This window comes from Mesitornis unicolor, unplaced genomic scaffold (genome assembly GCF_000695765.1).
Source record: "Mesitornis unicolor isolate BGI_N332 unplaced genomic scaffold, ASM69576v1 scaffold5632, whole genome shotgun sequence".
Lineage (NCBI taxonomy): Eukaryota > Metazoa > Chordata > Aves > Mesitornithiformes > Mesitornithidae > Mesitornis > Mesitornis unicolor.
In genome coordinates, this window is record NW_010168385.1 from 46,399 (window position 1) to 64,313 (window position 17,915).

At 46.2% G+C, this 17,915-nt stretch overlaps 1 protein-coding gene across 1 annotated transcript; it reads right to left on the reverse strand.

Moving 5' to 3' along the window:
- Positions 1-1,071: 1,071 nt before the first annotated feature.
- IGSF11 (immunoglobulin superfamily, member 11) lies at positions 1,072-6,321 on the reverse strand. The gene is made up of 6 exons (XM_010178987.1): positions 6,158-6,321; positions 4,738-4,945; positions 3,784-3,939; positions 2,679-2,801; positions 2,296-2,446; positions 1,072-1,616 (listed from the first exon to the last, which is right to left on the reverse strand). The coding sequence occupies exons 1-6, from the start codon at positions 6,194-6,196 to the stop codon at positions 1,166-1,168; spliced, it is 1,128 nt and encodes a 375-aa protein (XP_010177289.1). The 5' UTR covers positions 6,197-6,321; the 3' UTR covers positions 1,072-1,165.
- Positions 6,322-17,915: the final 11,594 nt, after the last annotated feature.

Here is a 17,915-nt window from a genome sequence, read left to right on the forward strand (position 1 = left end):
GCAGAAATTAAAACTGTGATGCCTCTGTGTGAGGGCCCCAAGCACAACACATGCCCTGCCATGCTGGCCAGCCCTGGGTAGCCCGATGAGGAAAACCCACCATGCATACACCAAAGCTGTGGGGATTGAAGCCACTTGCCCTGAACCAGAGCAGCCCAGGGGCAGCAGACACCTCTGGACCTGCCTGCTGATCAGCTATACCACCCTGCTCCTCTATGCTTCCTAAATAAACCCAGCAACACCCAAGAGAAAAAAAAAAGCCATGAGCCTTACAGCAGCAGCAGCAGCAGCAACAGCAGCAGTGACACACCTGTGCCCTGCATGGAGCGTCTTGGGGAAAGACGCTCAGATGGCTGTGTTCTCCACAGCCACGAACAGGGCTCTGGTGGCACTCTGAGCTAGTGCAGGAAAAACACCCAGTCTGAGGAGGGTCTGTGTGTGTCTGTGTGTGTGTTGGGGTGAGGTGGCAGAAGAACCACAAAAAATAAAGACAAACGCTCCCTGGTCCACACCTTCATCCAGCCATCCCCTTGGCCAGGCTGATGGCTGCGTTTCCTTCTCGCCCCTCCAGCCCAGCCCGTGTCTCCTAACACCTGGCTCCGGCCCACCGCCCTCCCTCATCCCACAGCAGGGCCAGGGCCGTGGGGAAAAGGCTGGGGCCACCATGTTGAGGCATAACCTGCCTCAGCACCCCTCCCTGCCCTGATGCAGGCTATCATCCTCTTGGAAATAAAACAGTAACAACAACGGGAAAAAAAATAATATATATATCTCCCCAAGCCTTACTGAAAGACCCAAATGGACGGAATTGACCCCCAACAAAACCAACAGGAAACAAAAGCAAAAGTCACCCCCCTGAGGTCAGGGTTGGGCACACATCCCGGCCAGGGCCCAGCAGCCGGGGAGCATGTCCCAGCCTCCCTGCTCCCCTGGCCTTGGCACATCTGCGGCGTCCACCAGTTCAAGGAGACCCGACAGCTGGAAGGAATGTGGCATGGCCGGGGTTGTGCCACCAGCCAGCAGTGGCCTCAGGAGGTGAGGGCAGGGGGAACAGGCGTATGTGTGTCCACCCTGCTGCCTCACCACTTTTCAGGAAGGAGTAGGGTCTCTTCGCCCCACTGGGTATGAGAGGCCCCTTGCTTGGCTCTCAGCCACCAGTGTGGCCCTACACAAGGGAGCCAGCCCGGCTCTGGGCAGGCACCATGACAGGGACAGCCCCAATCCGCTCCAGCGTGGCCTGGCTGACAGCATAGGAGCGGGTGTGTGGTGGCCGTGGCTTCCTGCTGCCCGAGCCGTTGCTCCTGATCACGTCCTGAGGGGACGGTGCCGTGCTGGCTGTCACCACCAGCGTCTTAGGGGGAGCTGGGGATGGGTGGCCACCATTGGCATAGACAGGGCGGGTGCTCGTGCTCCCTGAGCGGGAGAAGGGGGGCTGGTGGGCATCGTTGCTGTTGCTGAAGCGGGTGAAGGAGTCTGTGGCATGGTTGGCTTTGGGGTCATTCCAGTAGCGGCTGTTATAGGTGTTTGAGGAGGTTAGGGTGTCATTCTCTGAAGAAGATGCATCGGCGTGGAATGTCTTGGCAGCAGAGGAGCATTTGGGCGGCAGATCATCCTCCCTGGGAAGGAGAGGGTGTGAGGACATGTTGTGGATGCTGCCCGACTTGCCCAACACCTTTCCCCACCACACCCTGCTGGGATCAACACACAGTTCAAGGTGAAGGACAGCACCAATGTGAACCAGTACTGCTCCTTGGCCCATTTGGTCATCCCTCTTTGCAGAACCCACCTCTGTGCCCATTAAAGTCTACTGCTGAGGCAAAGGACCCATGCTTATGTGCCTAGAGGGGCAAAACCTGTGGTTGTCACAGCCACTGGTACTTCGCAGGCAGTCAGTATGACTGTACAAGAAATGAGGCTGATCCTCAGGAGAGCTGCAGGAAGCTACCAGAGGGAAACACTGTGGCTATAACACCAGAGAAAATCACGGTGGTATATCCAGAGTTTTTCGGCTATCAGTGTCTGGTATCACGGGTCCGGATTCCCACCACATCACTGTCTTATGGAGGTAACAACATCAAGCCAAAGCTCTCAGTAAAGGCAATACTGAAAACAAATTCTGTTGTTACCATTCTTCATTTGCTCTCTCTATTTTCTCAACATATATGGACATCTTCCCTTGGCACAGGGGAATACACCCAAGACCAGCAAAAGTGAGATTTCTAACTGCCTTCCTGCCAGCTGCTGCTTCTGCTGAATGATCAGAGGTCCTCGCCACCATCTTTCCCTGATCCTTACCTTATCTCATTGGGAATCTCCTCTTCTTCTTCTTCTTTGTGTTTATTTTTCCAGTAAAACAAAGCCACGGCCACCAACACAATGCAAACAAGAAGTACAACAGCGCCTGTGGCCACTGCTCCTGCAATCAGGCCAATGCTTCGGGGATGGGCTGTGGGCATGATTGAACAGAAAATAAAGAAGAAATCAGGACTGGGCTGTGGCCATCCAAAAAGCATTTGAAGCTATCATGGCTTGGGAGAGGGGAAAGGCAATGTCCCCGTTCCACGGCACAAAGATCTTCTGATAGAGAAGCACATGGTGGCTCACAGCAAACATGGTTACACACTTTACTGTCACAAGACAGAAGCAGGTGGCCAAGCCTCCCTTGGCAAAATACTTACGTGCAATGACTTGCAGGTCCAGAAGGCAACTGCTGGTTCCAATGGCATTTGAAGCCACACACTGGTAAAGACCTGAGGACACAGTGCTGATATTTCGGAGAGTGACAGTGCCCTGGACTTGGTCTAGTCAGAGAGAAAAGAAGGATTTAAATCCCCCCCCCCTCCTTGAGGAAAACTGTGAAAAGGCAAAGCCAGTAAATAGAGAATTTTGGTGTGAGACTCTTAAGAGAGAAATAAATTAGGAAATAACCTTGAGATGGAAGCATTGTGCACACGCACACACATACACACACAAAGACAAGATTAGGTCTTAAAGAGCTTACACTAGATGTTTCTTTTTCTTCTTATAGATTAATTTCTGCAAATGAAAGCTTAGGACTCTCAGCATTGTGTGAGAAAAAGGGAAAAAGAAGAGATGTGCAATTGCCTATACCCAGATCTACCTGCTCCTTTCAATCCTGCCCTGCAGAACACCTGCTCTCCCATCCCTGGGCCCCCCATCCCCTGCTCTGCCAATTTTCTTCATTCCTGAACTATGTAAAACTAAAAAGCTTGTGTATTCTTAAAATACAGCAAAATAAAGGGCAAAAGTACAGCTATTACCACTTGGTCAGGTCACCACTAGGGGCTGGGCAATACCCAGTCTGATCAGAGCCTTGCTTTTACACATCTGAAAGGCAGCTCTGGCAGTAACTTAATGGATAACAGTGACCTCAGTGTGAGAAGCTGGCAGTATTTTCCTGGTTTGATTCTGTCTCCCTTCTCCCAGTTTCCAATCTATGAGCTTTTCATTTGGTTTAAAATGCAGGTGAGTCGGCAGCTGAAATCTCCAGTTGCCAACATCTGGCAACCATGTTCTTTCCCATTTGACCAGACCCTTGTTCTTCAGTGGGGAAGATGTTTCTGTACCAAAAAACTATGACAAATCTAAGTGGCCACTGGAGGGTACCTAGTCCACCATGGGCTCTAGGAATCTTCCTTCCAATAAAGTGACCATGCAAGTGATGACAGACACCCAATGAGCCATGCCATCTCTGGTGGCTCAGACAAAGGAAAGCCCAGGCTGTCACCTGGGAAATAAGAGGATAAACAACAGAATGAGCACCTTGTGTGGCAGTTGGGGGCAACTTGGGAACATTGTCCAGTTTCTCCCAGAGGTATGTTGGCCGGGGGATGCCTTCTTCCGAGCTGCAGGTCAGTGTGATATCGCTGCCCACGTCCAGGGACCCCTGGATTCTGCAAAGTGGGGCAGAAGGAGGAACTGCGAGAGAAGAGGTGAAAGTGACAGCAGATCAGGAACTATGACCAATTGGTGAAGTACAGGCTCTTTCTGGACAAGCAATGCTGGAGAAAGCAAGGACACTGGCATGAGCTGACAAGGGGACAAGAGGGAGGCAGCAGACAAAAACCCGTTAAGGTTCGGGGGGAGACAATTCACAAAGATTCCTGACCCATCAGACCGTCAAGGTTACAGACTGCTGCTGACTTTCGCAGGACCCAGTTCTATTAGATCCCTCCCTAGAGACAAAGAAGGTGAACATTTCTGTATTTGAGACAGCAAGGGTGGTGAGAGCTAACAGAGCTGCAGACAGAATTTGCTGTTGTTGGGTTTCGCTTTCACAGCCGTATAATGGCACACACTCTGTAGTATTTAACATCCTAAGGATCATCTAGTACTAATTGCTTTCATGAAAAGGAAGCAAAGATCTAAAGTCATTCTCTTCTCCTGTTGCTATGCACAAAACTTTCATGGTCCCTTCAGCTCTCCAGGATGCCCTCATATTTCATTCATGCTTCTTTGCAACTCCACATCACAATGCTGCCACAAAAGCTTTCTCTCCACCATATTTTAGAACTCCATTATATGCTATCTGCATTTGAAAGCTATGTGCCCTACAAACTCCCACAATACCCACAAGGCAGCCCATCCCACACTACAGGATGTCCGTGGGCTCCAATGCATACACTACCATATTGCTCTGCTATGATACACTATCATGCACAGAGGATCCCCTTGTCCCTGTTCCTCCCCTCTCCCCCACAATCCCAATAAACACACCCAAAACAGTAAGTCCAATGACTCCAATATTCCTGACGCCTCGGTCGGGAAGATTGTTGACCAAACACTGGTATGTGCCAGTATCTGATAGCTGAGTGTTGTTGATGAAGATGGAGGCACTGGTGGTTGGCATTGTCACAGCAAACCCCACTCGCCCATAGAACTGGGGTGCGCCACCAAAGATCTGACCTCCTTGGTAGAGAATAACCTGGAAAAGAAAGGAAGGTTCAAACAACATTTTGCAGGAGCTGAGCAAGGAGAAAGAACAGAAAGAAAAACATGGGCTTCCACAGCCAAAACAACCAGTTCCTAAAGGATCTCCAAATAACCAGACATCAATATACAGTTGTCCTAGGCAGACCCATCCTAGAAGAGGTGTTTTCTCTAGAAGAGGAACACACTCTGTAGCTTGGTTTATGTCAATAGAAATGTTCATAGAGATAATAGACCAGATAGATACCCAAGTCTTCTGGCATAGTTGGACTGGTAATACCAGCCTGCTTCATATAATAGTCATTACTCATCTGAAGAAAATCAATATAGAGAAACAGAGATTCCATGCAGGTCAGTGAATACTTTGTTGGAAAGCATCTGCCCAGTGGACAGTATCATTTTGAGTCTCAGCCAGTAAGATTCTGCTTACTGAAGATCATTTGGATGAACTTAATGATAGGCAATGCAACCCTTGAACCCGCACAACCTCTACCAGTCAGTTTATATAGCAGTCTGTACTCAGACCAAGTCCCTGAGAAGCAAGTACTCTTCAGTGCAGGTTCTCACAACTGAATATTGAATGTGATTGGGGCAGTGTGACCCAAGACAGATACATTTCAGACTAATGGCATTCTTCTGCTGTCAGGGTATATGAGCCAAAACCCAGTCAGCAGATCTCAGGTTATGATTCTTGTGCCCACCACAATAGATTCTCATTTGCTGATGTTCATAGGAATGGACTTGCCTAAGGAACAGTGAAAAAGTAAGACAGGAAGTAAAAGGGGAGATGAGTCTATGAGAAGCCATGTGTTCTGGCTCATTTTACATGGATTTAACAGGTTCAAGCCTGCAGCTGCTCCCAGATACTCCGAATCCCATATCTGGCACACCAAAACCTGGATTACATCTTCTGTGCTCTCCTGAACACACAAGCCACCAGAGATCCAGGCCAGCCATAAAGTATCACATACACCTGCCACAATTGCACATCCAGCCAAGGCAGCCAAGGTCACAATATGCATCAGTTAACAAAGCACTGAAGAAATCAGATTCATGTAAGATCCAGAGTGCATGTTCAGCAATGAAGAGAATGTTCTGAGACAACCAGAGACTCAGCATTGTAAAGGGACTACTTCCAGACCTGTGTGAAAAGGGTGAGAAAAGGAAAGCCCCTCAAAAATGCGTGCTTCAGTTAGAAAGGACCTACCTGTTGAGGCTGGTTGGCGTTGGAAAGAGGAATGACCATCCAGATGACATTAAGGTTAGTGAGAGCAGCGTTAGTGGTGAAGGTGCAGGGCAATACTGCTGTCTGGCCTCGAGCAACCTGGATACTCCCTGAACTGACTGACACCTCCAGAGGACACACCAGACCTGGAAAGAGAAGGACACCCAGTTCAAGCACAGCAGGTAGCCCCATACACCTGCAAGTCATGACAGCAGCATCTTGTTACACAATTGTCCCTTACCAATTAATGCAGGCTAAAAAGAATTATATTCTTCCCTCAACAAATCAGGCATGCAGGAGGCTGCTAGAGGAGAAGGCAAGGAGTTTTCAAGGCAATATCAGAATGTTACTAGCACTCAGGTGTAGTCTGCAGAACACCCTATTCTCTTGCTGACTCCAGGAAGGGTTGCCAGCAAAGTTTCTATTTTCTGCCAAGAGACAGTGGTTTGCTGAAGGTGAAATGTTTCATGAGAACAGGTTTCTATTTGAACTATGAAGAAATGAAACAGTCTAATTTCTGAGAAAATGATGAGTGGTGTTCCACACCTGGATCCTTCCCACTGTACCTAATGGAGAGATGGGGTTCTCAGAACCTGAAAGTGCTGAGCTTCAGATGCTACAGATCCAAAGTTTCTAGCACTTCAACAGCCTATGATGAGTTCCTGGTTTGGACTGACTGCTCTGGAGCTGCAATACTCCAGGACCTTGCAAATCTTTAGCAACTTTCCCTGGACTTCAGTTCTCTCCTCCATGTCTCTCATCTCCAAAGACCCAGGTAGTTCATGGAGGCTCAGAAGTGCTTCAGAACTGAGCCAGACAAAATGCCATTTTATCCTCTCCAAGTGAAATTAATGAGTTTCTTACTTTGCAGGGGAAAAAAAAAGTCTGACTTTCCTCACAAGCTTGGAACATATTTTAAAATATGGAACATTTCGGAAATTCCTAGACAAACAGTTCATCTCTGGTGCTAACACCTCAGAGAATTAGGTGCCTGGATGAGGAACAGCTGGTGAAAGCTTAATCCATCAATCTCCTGCGCAGGACTGTCAGCAGCAAGTGAAAGTAAATAATTTGAAAAGCTAGTAATAAGCATCACCCTTTCTACAAGGCATCTGCCTTCCACTTGCATCTGTGGTCCACAGACTGGGAATGGTTTTGGAGTCCTCATTTGCTTATGACTGGCCAGAGAGCGACAGTAGCTCAAAAACCAGAAGTGATCCATGTCACCTTTGACGATGGCTCTTGCTGAATATGACCCTGACAAGGGATTGTCTTTTCTGCAGGCATAAATTTGAAGGCTACCTTGCCATGACTGCTCATCCAGTCTAGCATCATCCATGTGCTAAACAATGTGCAGGGAGTCACAATAATTTGGACATTTATTGGATTAACTGCTCTCTCCAACATGGTGCAGAAAGCTCTTCTGCCATGTTCAGTGTAGATTTAATAAGATGGTCTCCATGAGAGGAAAATCAACTACTCATATGACTTGGAATAGCAACATGTGTTCTTCAGCCCCATTCCTTATCCCCTCCACAAAAAACTCACATATTCAAATTCTTGTCATTCAGGAAAAGTAATACTTAAGCGTGAGTATTCACTAATAGCAAATTTGCTGGAAAACTTAGAGTTCACATTTTGTATTGCAGGGTTAGTTGCATCAATCACTCAGTCATCAAGATGCTATGATTTTCATACAAAACCACCCTCTTGCTATTCCTAATATTTCTATTAGTTGATTGTAAACATCCTACAGAGTAATAAAAACACTGAAATAGAACAAACATAACTTCTTCACTGTAAAAATAATTTTCAATACATTAGAAAATTTCACAATCTACTTATGAACAATTTAAAAAAAGGAAAGAAAACACGTAATATTCCCTTTGTTCTGCCAGTACCCCACTCTCACCTTCCAGCACCCCACAGCCCCCATAATCTCCTCCACCTTTCAAGGCACCACAGCATCTCTTTTAATTTGAATTCCATGGCTTTGGGCGGTGGGAGGGACCACTGAGGAAGAGCTGAGGTCTCTTCTTGCCAAGGGGAGCTGCTTTCAACCTGGGCATGCAAGGTGAGCACCCACACACACCATGCTGTCCTGTCTCTTTCTTGTTAGACCACTGGGCAAGCCAGCTCCTCAGACTTGCCTTTGCCTTACACATCCCAGGGCCTGTCAGCTGTTCCTTGGCCCAGGATGCAGACAAGGCAGACGGCACTTAAAGACGAGGACTCATTTTGTTAAGCTAAGTGGCACCTGCAGGGCTACAGCTGGGGAAAACACACACAACTGCTTCTGACAAGTAAGCTTAAACAAGGAGACAGGGGAGTCAGGAGACCAAATGTAAGCAAAGTCCTCTTCCACCAGCATAAACGGGGAGGTAGGCTGGTGTGTTAACACAGCACCAGGGGGCCATTACTACAGCGCAACTCCTCTCCCAGGCAGACAGCTGAAAGAGCAAAGCTCAGATCCTCCTTGGAAGCTACAGCGTCTTTCTTTATATCTCAGACTACTAGAAAATGTAGCATACTTACACATGCCCTTGTCCATCTAAGCAAGTATCTACGTGACTGCATCCTTCCGCACCAATACTCATGTCCCAAAACACAGGTGGATGCACACAAAGACACATACACTTACAAACCTGGATGTCCAGGAAGACATCTAGTTGGAAAACTCAAACAAATGATACATGTTTAAACATTTCCAAATTAGGAGTTGCAAAAATGTGCTTTTGTATTAATGCAAAAGGAGGGAGGCAAGGGAGAGAGGGAAGAAGAGATTTCAGATTTAGCATATCTATTGAGAAAAGGATTTTACAATGCAGCCTGAGGAATGAGGACTTCAATTCCCTTGGGTACATATAAATGCAAATATAGATATATGCACACACATACAGACCAGTCTAGTAAGTCAAATTACACATAAGAGATCAGAAAAATCTAGCAAAGGATGTTGTAAAGGGTCTCCTTTTGCAGAAGTACACAATCCACATCTTTTCTAAGCAGAGGAGTTTCATGACTTGTGAGAGACAGCAAGAATAGATCACCACCAAATCATCTCTTATGGTGGCTGTTACACTCTTACATGTGCAATCTCCTCCTTACTTAGTAATTAAGCATCCCTGTAAGCAGCATGCCTGGAGGAAGAGCAGAGTACACCACTGTCAGCAGAAAGAGGGATGGGCCCTTCCTGTACATAGGACACTTTGATCTTAACTTGCTTCTGCAAATGGCAGAAGATGCAGTGAGCTCTCATTGCTAATTAGAATGGATGCTCCATTTTTTTGTCCTCTATCTGGGAACCAGCCAGCAGAACAATAATTTAGCTGCAGAGGCTCTTTTATAGGTTTTTTTTCGTATTTCCAGGATTAAGCAATTATTTTGGCAACAGATTTCTCTGATTTCATAGGTCACTACTGCTTTTCCAAGTAGCACACTCAGCTCCCTCCTCTGCATCCACAAAGGAATCCATGTAGATAGTTCATACGGAGTGACACAAACATGTAGGGCCCAGCCCCACAATCAGCATTTGTCTCCCTGCTGGGTATGAGGAGGAGGCAGATGCCGACATGTGTTTGCTAGCTGCCCTGCAAGGGCTGCAACCATGAGAGGTTATGAGAATATACCAGATGCAGTAAAGCTGAAAGACATGGGCACATCTTAGCACTTCAACTTGTACTAAGTTGACTGAAAATGTTCCCAGCTCCCACCCACTGCCACACCTCTCTGCCAGAGATCACCGTCAATAGCAGGAAATCACCTTGGCTGACAGCCCCATGAGTGAAATGAGGACTTCCACCACCATCACCTCACATCAATAGGCCAGATTATAACACAAACAGCTGATGCACAATCACCAGTCCACATTGCCTTGATGGCAGATGTTCACAAATCACAGGGTCCTCAGAGGCTGCAGAGGCTGTTGAAGTTGTGCTGAAGGGTACATCTTCCTCTACTGCTGGATCATCTCCAGCATCTGGTTTTCAAAAGCAACGATGCTTAGTGAGATATCTGGGTATCACTGGCTGGGTTGCAGTATAGTGCACAGGGTCTTTCCCCAGGTTGTATTTCATTGTATTTATCTGTATTTAGCTTAGGTGTGTTGATCTTCCAGGATCACAGAAAAACAGAATATTCTTTGGAGGGTCAGTCATACAATGAAAGTCAAGCTCCTGCCCTGCTTCACCTTCTGGAGGACACTCTCCACTTTGAATTACCCCCAAGAACTGTTGTCAAGTCAGCAGCATTTGGCACCTGCTAGCAGCAATCTCCTGACACTCAGTGGCACGGGAGGCTGGGCTAGCATGACTTTGCATACACAGAGGCCAGGGTACAGGTTCACTCCGCAGTGCTGGCAAGGCAGGGAAGCAAATGGCCAGGGAGAAGGGAGAGATGGAGGTGTGAAAGGGATGAAAAAACTCATCGGCGTTCATTCTGCATCTCCAGACCTCCAGAGAAAACATGTAGAAATGTGTGTGTCTGGCGGAAGAAGGAATACAAAGCTTCAAGCTGTATCAGCTTGCATCCAAAACCCAGGGAATGGCTCCCCCTGTCCCAGTGTAATTAGCAATCCTGTTGCCATGTGCTGGGGAAGATGCCTTTGGCAGTATGACATTTTGGGTCCCTCGTTAGAAAGGCAAAGATGAGGTGATTCAAAAGTTTCAAGAACTGGGTAGGAACACAATGTTTGATCTGGTGACTGCAGGCAACAGAGGGAGAAACTGCAGAACAGTCTTTTTCCTGAGATGAAAGGAAAACACTAGTTGCTGTACTTTTGGCCTGCTTCACATCTCTGAGTTTGGGACCAAAGCTGCCCTCTGTGCTAAAGAGAAATGTCTCCCACCTTAAATGAGCTGAGGGACTCAACACACTGAGCAGAAGCAAAACCTACAGCCCAGGAAGGAATGACTGACAGCTGGAGGAGACAGTAACAGATGCAAGGAGTCCTGCTGCCGCAGGACCTGCTACTGCAGCAACCATTCAAAAGCCCCTGAGGGATCCTGACTTGCAGTTACAAGCACTGATAGCATTGAAGTTATCCAGCATGATATGACAGCATCCAAACAGGCTGCTCAACAAGCTGTCTGAATGTTGGTCTTGTCCATCTCCCCAGGGACTGAGTATCTTCCTGACATTCTAGATGTGCTACACACACTAGTTTAGAATCCATCTAACCAAAAAGTCTTTACCCAGCCTAGTATCTGGAGACAGCTCACAGTAGACTCCACCCTGACTCTGGAACCAGCATGACCAAGCACTCCAATGGAGTACAGATCTGACTCACAGGTCTAGCAATGGGATAGTAAGTGACAGTCTATAAGGGAAAATAATTTCCAGCTCTTTCCTTCCTATTTTTGCTGGCTCTGCAGAACAGACTGGAACAAACAGCAGAAAAACTATGACATCTAGCATGGTTCTAGAGCTAGATTTCCGTAACACAGTTCATAAACCTCACACTGATGCTAACCTTTCCTCTGAGGTGTATACAGTGTTACTCTCTCTGTTAAATGCAGGTCAAAAGCCAAGTTAACCTGTAAGCACCTTTATCCCCATAGAAATATTCAGACAACTAGTGGTTATCTAGTCATTCCTCCAGCACGGAGCCTCCCAGGTAAATAGATCCATTTTACCACAGTAAGAGCAATCTCAGGATTGCTACCCACCCTGTAGGATATATGGGCTAGCAGACACTAATCCAGGGATAAAACACAATGTCAAAGTCCTGAACTCAAGCCCTACAGCGCTTCTTGCCAAGAACTAGACCAACTGGTCAGGGACACTGGCTTACCTGTAAATCTGTGCCGATCACACTGATGCTACATCCTCACCATTTATAACCTCATCTGAACTAGGCAGAAATGTAACAGCAAAACTTCCTGCGGACCCACTCTGCTCTGGCCTCAGCTGTTGGCATGGTGAATAGCGGTCACTACCACCCTTGCCATCCTCCCTTTCAGAAATAGGTCTTTCCCTGCAGGCCAGCTGGGAGGAGGATTTCAAAAAACTGTCTGATTAGGATGACACGGAGCACATCTCCCTGCTCCTGACCTCCCCAACCCACAGCTGTAAAGGGAATGAAATCTAGACTTTAAGACCAAAAAAAGGCAGGAAAGCTTTCAGCTATACATACTGCAATAATGGTGTCAGTTCCCTCCCAAGTCCTTGTCAGAGGAGCTGGACTAGCTCTTGCAGGGGTAGAAAAGGGGCTCTCATAACACATAAGACTGCTGAACATCATGGAGGAATCGGATTCCTTCCTCATTTCTGCCGCAGACTCCCTGGGTCCTGCTGAGCAAGTCAGTCAGCTCCAGGTATCCTCAGAGGTTCCCTATCAGTGTGAGATCCTCATTTGCTCAGGTTTAGTCCTCAAGGATTTGATTTGCTAAATTGCTGAGCAAGGGAAACTGAGAGGGGCCATGTAGAAGGGATCACATTATGTTAAGCTCTCTGTGTAATGTGAACAGTTGCTCTTCCAGCAGATCTTAATGCTTGTGTTTAACTGGTCACAGTCTTGAAATACAAAAGAGGCTTTTAAACTGTGAGAAGATCATAGTGCTAGAGCAGCTTGCTAACATGTACAGATTGAGAACAAGCACTCAAATCTGGTTTACAGATGCCCTGGTGGTAGCAGTGTCAGGGGCCCAATGACCCAAATGGTGCTTTCCAATTCTGGACTCCTGCTGTGCTCCCAGTACTGGCTTCTCTTTTGTGTCTCTATCCAGGCTGGTTGGAGCTGTCAGGAGAGCCACCTTCTTCACAGCTCCTGCTAGCTGGGATGGTTACCTTACATCTCTGCTGTCTCGGATGCAGCATGCATGCAAGTTAGTAATAAAAAAACAACTACATTGTATCATAGCAAAATTATAAAAATAGGAAGGGCCACTGATAGAAACAAAAATAGCATCGACAATGACATTAGCTAGGATAAAACTAATCAATTGCTGTGTTCTGGGGCATGTGTTAATCCCTTCTCCGTGGTATAGTGTTGCACAATTAGGTACATTATAGAAGGTTTAACACTTCCATCCAATGAACGCAGTATTGGCTGGAAACAGAGACTGCTGTGGTCTAAGCCGGCAGTCCTTGAATTCACAGGATTTGCAGAGGACTTGAGGAGTAACTGCACTACTGAGGTTGGGGAATTTTTTGCTTTAGGAAATGAGCAAGACCAGAAGGACCAGGAACTCACTCAAGTGCTTACTCATTGCTCCCGTGAATTAAAAGAGAGGAGGGGTGGGAAAACCAAGTTCAGTCTACTATGCAGGGCGACTTGGTGCCAACTTTGCCGTTTTAGCTGTGCCCAGTGTCAGAGTCATCAGTGACTCATCACCCCAGGACTTAGGTGGGCAAATCAGGAGTATGCAATCTGTCTACAGAAGATGGCTGAAGGCCACATTGAGGCAGCATGCCCAAGGTACAAACATGCTGCGTCCTTTCAACAGGGTGCCAGTCATTTCTTTCCTTCCTAAGGTCCTCCAGAGCAAACAAAGCTATTGCCCCAAAAACAGCAAAAGAAGAAAGGTAGCTGTGCCTCCAACTCACAGGCAAGCATTAATTAGCATAACTTGCTGAGGAAGGCATAAGGACAGGCTAACTCGCTTTGCTGTGGAAGGGGAAAGCTGCATTGCAGATGCACTGTCCTGTTCTGCACACTCCTACAGTGGAGGCATCATCCAACAGTAATGAATGTCTAGAAGTGGCAACATTTTAAATAACCAGGACCAGTTACTTTAGCTTAAATGACTTGGGAATGAAAGCTTATAAAATGTTCATGCAAACATATTTAAGGTGAGAAGCTCAGCTTGAGTTTGCAAAGAGCCTGCAACAACAGCTCAGAGCTGCACACTTTCCCATTCATCTAGCTCAGATGTCAACATAAACCTCCTGCATTCCTCCTCTTAATTATCTTACTGCTTGTTACAGTACATCAGAAAGGAAAATGCACCTTTGACAGCAAAAACTTCTATCTATGCTTCCTAAAAGAGGAAAAAGGCACAGAGTTGAGCGAGAGCAGCAAAGGTTTATGCTGGCTTTATTTTCCTGGAGCAGATTGCAAAAAGCTCGTAGGAGCCAGCACTTAACATTTGGGAAGCACCACCATGGCCAGTCACTGTCTCTGAAAGCATCCTCAAGCATCCCCATGGGTATCTATAACCACACCTGAGGCCAGCTGAGCCTGCAACACATGAAGTACAGGATGAGGCTGCATGGGATCAGATCTGTATGTAACTTGCTTACCCCAGAGCAGTAGTCTAATTAGACCTCTTTCCACAATTTAAAAGCAAAAATAGCCTCAAGTTCCCCTCCTGCTCATCCAATTTATTTGCTAGTATCCTCCCAGCACAGCCCGGTCAGCAGAGATGTGTCGTGCTGCGGATCAGTGCCAAGTGCTGGCAATAGCACATGACATTGCTGAGACAGCAAAGTGGCCTCCTTCGGGAGAAGGCATCCACTGGTGTCTCTGCAAGAGCAGTGCGTCCGTTCCCAAGACTGGGGAACAGAGTCAGGGTTAGGAAGCTGAAATTAAAACAGGTCGGCAAAGCTCTTCTAAGACACTCACTCCTATTTTGTTTGCCAAGCCATAAAAAATACATTAACAGCCCAGCAGCTTTGTAAATGATTTATGGTCAAAAGAATAAATTTCTTCCTTCTCTCCTGGTTGGGGAAAAAAAAAAAAAGCACAACATAGTGATAAACTGCTTAATAAGGAAAACAACCCAAGGTTTAAATACGTTCAATGGTATATTGAGTGGGAAGGACAGAGCCCACAAGCAATAAAGTTAAGGGTCAGTAAGGGGAGCTGGCAGAGGGGAATGCAGGATGAATAGGTGGGCAGGCTGGAATGTACAACTTGTGTGTGGTGGGGAGAGGCAGAAGCGTGGGGTGCAGCTGCATGGGAAAAGAGGGGGTGGAGGAGAGAGAACTGGCTCATCCATTACTTTTAATGCTTTTAACTTTTAACGCTGCTCATAAATGCCTCCCAGAATGCACCAAGAGATACGCATTCAGCACCTTCTGCTTCCATTACAGAAAAAATGCCATTGAAACACAGACAGCAAGCTCACACCTGAGCAGCTTTTTCAGCTACCCTGACACAACCATCATTTGGTCTAACTCCAGTGCAAATAGTTCCAACCTACCGTTCAACTACTTTTACCCAAAGCTCCAAGAGCTATGTCCGACCTCCCCAAAAAAGTGGAAGAGCAGAGGGTGATGGACAGAAAAGGGACAGTGCCTGTCCTATTAGTCACAGGCTGGGTGAAGATGCCAGTAGAGTGCCCACATGAAGCTGGAGCCACTTGGCCAGACACTGATGCCCGAGCTGACTTGATATGTCCTAGCAGTTCCGCTAAAGGCAGTTAAGTCACTGGAAATACACTTGGTGTTTAAAAATTAAGCACATGTTTAAGTATCTTGCCAAATCAGGGCTTAAAGGTCTAATCACATTTGCATCCATTTTGATAACAAAACTCCTGTGGCCAGCTGGTATGAGATAGAGAGCCTTTAAGTGAGAACACACACAGCCACAGTGAAACTTCCCTGTCTCAAACATGATGCTGAAAAAATGCCTGATAAAAGCACAAAAGCATAATTTTCAGTCTTCAAAAGCAGTCAGATTGAAACTAGCTTTCATGAGGATGTTCAAAGACATTAGACTTCCATATCTTAAACTTTGTTAATCCCCAACTACTTTGGATGTAAAATTATTAAAATTATTAAAAGCAAACAAACAGAAACAAAAAAGGCAGGCTCTTTTACATTCAAATTGAAAAGAAAGGAAAACCCAAATTTGTCTTCTGACCTGGCAAATGTCAGGTCAGTAATTGAATGTTTCAAATTATGAGCTGAGCTGTCTGAAAGAGGTTGTAAAAGGACAATTTTCCACTGGGAAAAAAAGAGTTTTCATTAAAATCAAAATAGGTTGTAAGAACATCAACTTTGATGACATTTTCAGTGAGTGAAGACAAAATGAATTGCTTTAACTTTCCCATTTAATTATGGTAATACTGGCACACTTCAGTTCAATAAGGTAAAAACACTTTATTTCAATCCATTTAAACTTTTGCCATTTTTTTGCCATAGGTATTACATAAATTCTGACTTCATATCATTTTATTCAGTAATGGTATGGTGTTATACACACACACACACTTAATACACTGTAGCCTTTCAACATGTGAGCAGTAACTTTTCCCAACGGAAATTTTGCCTGATTTTTTGTTCCATCAACTAAAAAATCTGGACTCCCACTGCGATGTGAACCAAAACAGAGAGGACACATCAGGACTTCCCTGGAATAGGTGACCAATTACCAGCTTTAGCTACCAACAACTCCAGCCCAATCTTCACATGGAAACACCAGGAGTTCAGGAGCTGTAGGTGTTGCCACGTGAAGTTTGGTCCTGATGGTGCACAAGTGACCAGTACCAGGCACAGACACTTCCACACGTGAGTCACAGGAACACATCTATTTATGTACTTTGCTGTCCTTTCCCTAAATGAGACTCATTCCCTGCTCTCCATTCTCAGGGAGCTCAGTCTTCCCCACCTCCCTGCCCTGAAACTCAAAGCTTTGCTGTGAATATTGCTGACTATAAATCAATTTCTCCTTCTCCAACCACTAGGGCTGATTGTTTCTGCATTGCATGATGGAAGCAGGACCAATACATAAAATGTGAGTGACCAGATTAATGCAAATCTGGTGTCCATCTGCTGCATGTCCTTTTGCCATGTGGGTAAGTGCCAGCACAGGGTGCAAAGGGAAACAAGTCCCAGTGCTGGGAGGTTCTCCTTGCTTACAGCATACCCAGGACTGAGGCATCTAAAGCTCTAAACATCCAGGCTAAGAACATCGAGCCTGTTTTTTCACAAATGCTAAGCATCCTCACCTCCAACCAGCTCCAGTCCTCCTGCACTCTAGTTGGGTACCCGGCATCATGCTGTAAAAGCTTAAGTGCAAAATGTTGTGCTCATAGCTCTAAAATACACTAGTAGGTAAGGTGTGGAGGCAATACAGAGAGTCTCCATTTTGCAGTGAGGAAAACCAAGATGGAGAGAGGGTATAACTCACCCCAACACCACACAGCTGGTCAATGGTGAGACAAGAATAGGAATTCATCACCAGATGCATGGGCCCTGCTCTGCCTATTAATCACACTCTACATGCCTGTGCCAAGTATCACTATTGATTTCAAATTAACACACACATTTCTTATCCAGAAGGAAAAAAACCAAAACAACCAAGAAGGTTCTTTATGTTCAGCTCTGTTGCAGGTCAACATAATCATAAGAGCAAATGCTTTCTGCAAGAGGCCCAACCCCAGAGCACTCCAGGCTGGGCTTCTTGCACCTGAGAGACACACAGCACCACCCCCAGGGAAGTGTCAAATGCTCACAAAATGCTCCAGACCTCTTAAGTAGCTCATAAAAAAATATAGACTACCATCATAACATGCCTGAAATGCAGGAAAGAGGCTTTGTGAATGCAGATGCTGCCATTACTGTACATGACAACGTGCCTCCCTTTTTACCACCTTCTTTTCTGATGCCAAGTCCTGAAAGTTAACCCTGGGTGACCAAGCCTCACAGTGCTGTCTGATTTTATGCTTGCCCTCACTTCTTTCTTATCCCTGGTGTCCTAAATTCCCTTTTACAAGAGCAGCTAACTTTTGCAAACATAAAGATGCTACAGGCTTCCCTTGTCTTTTAGAGTTAGAATCTCAGGAAAATACTTTGC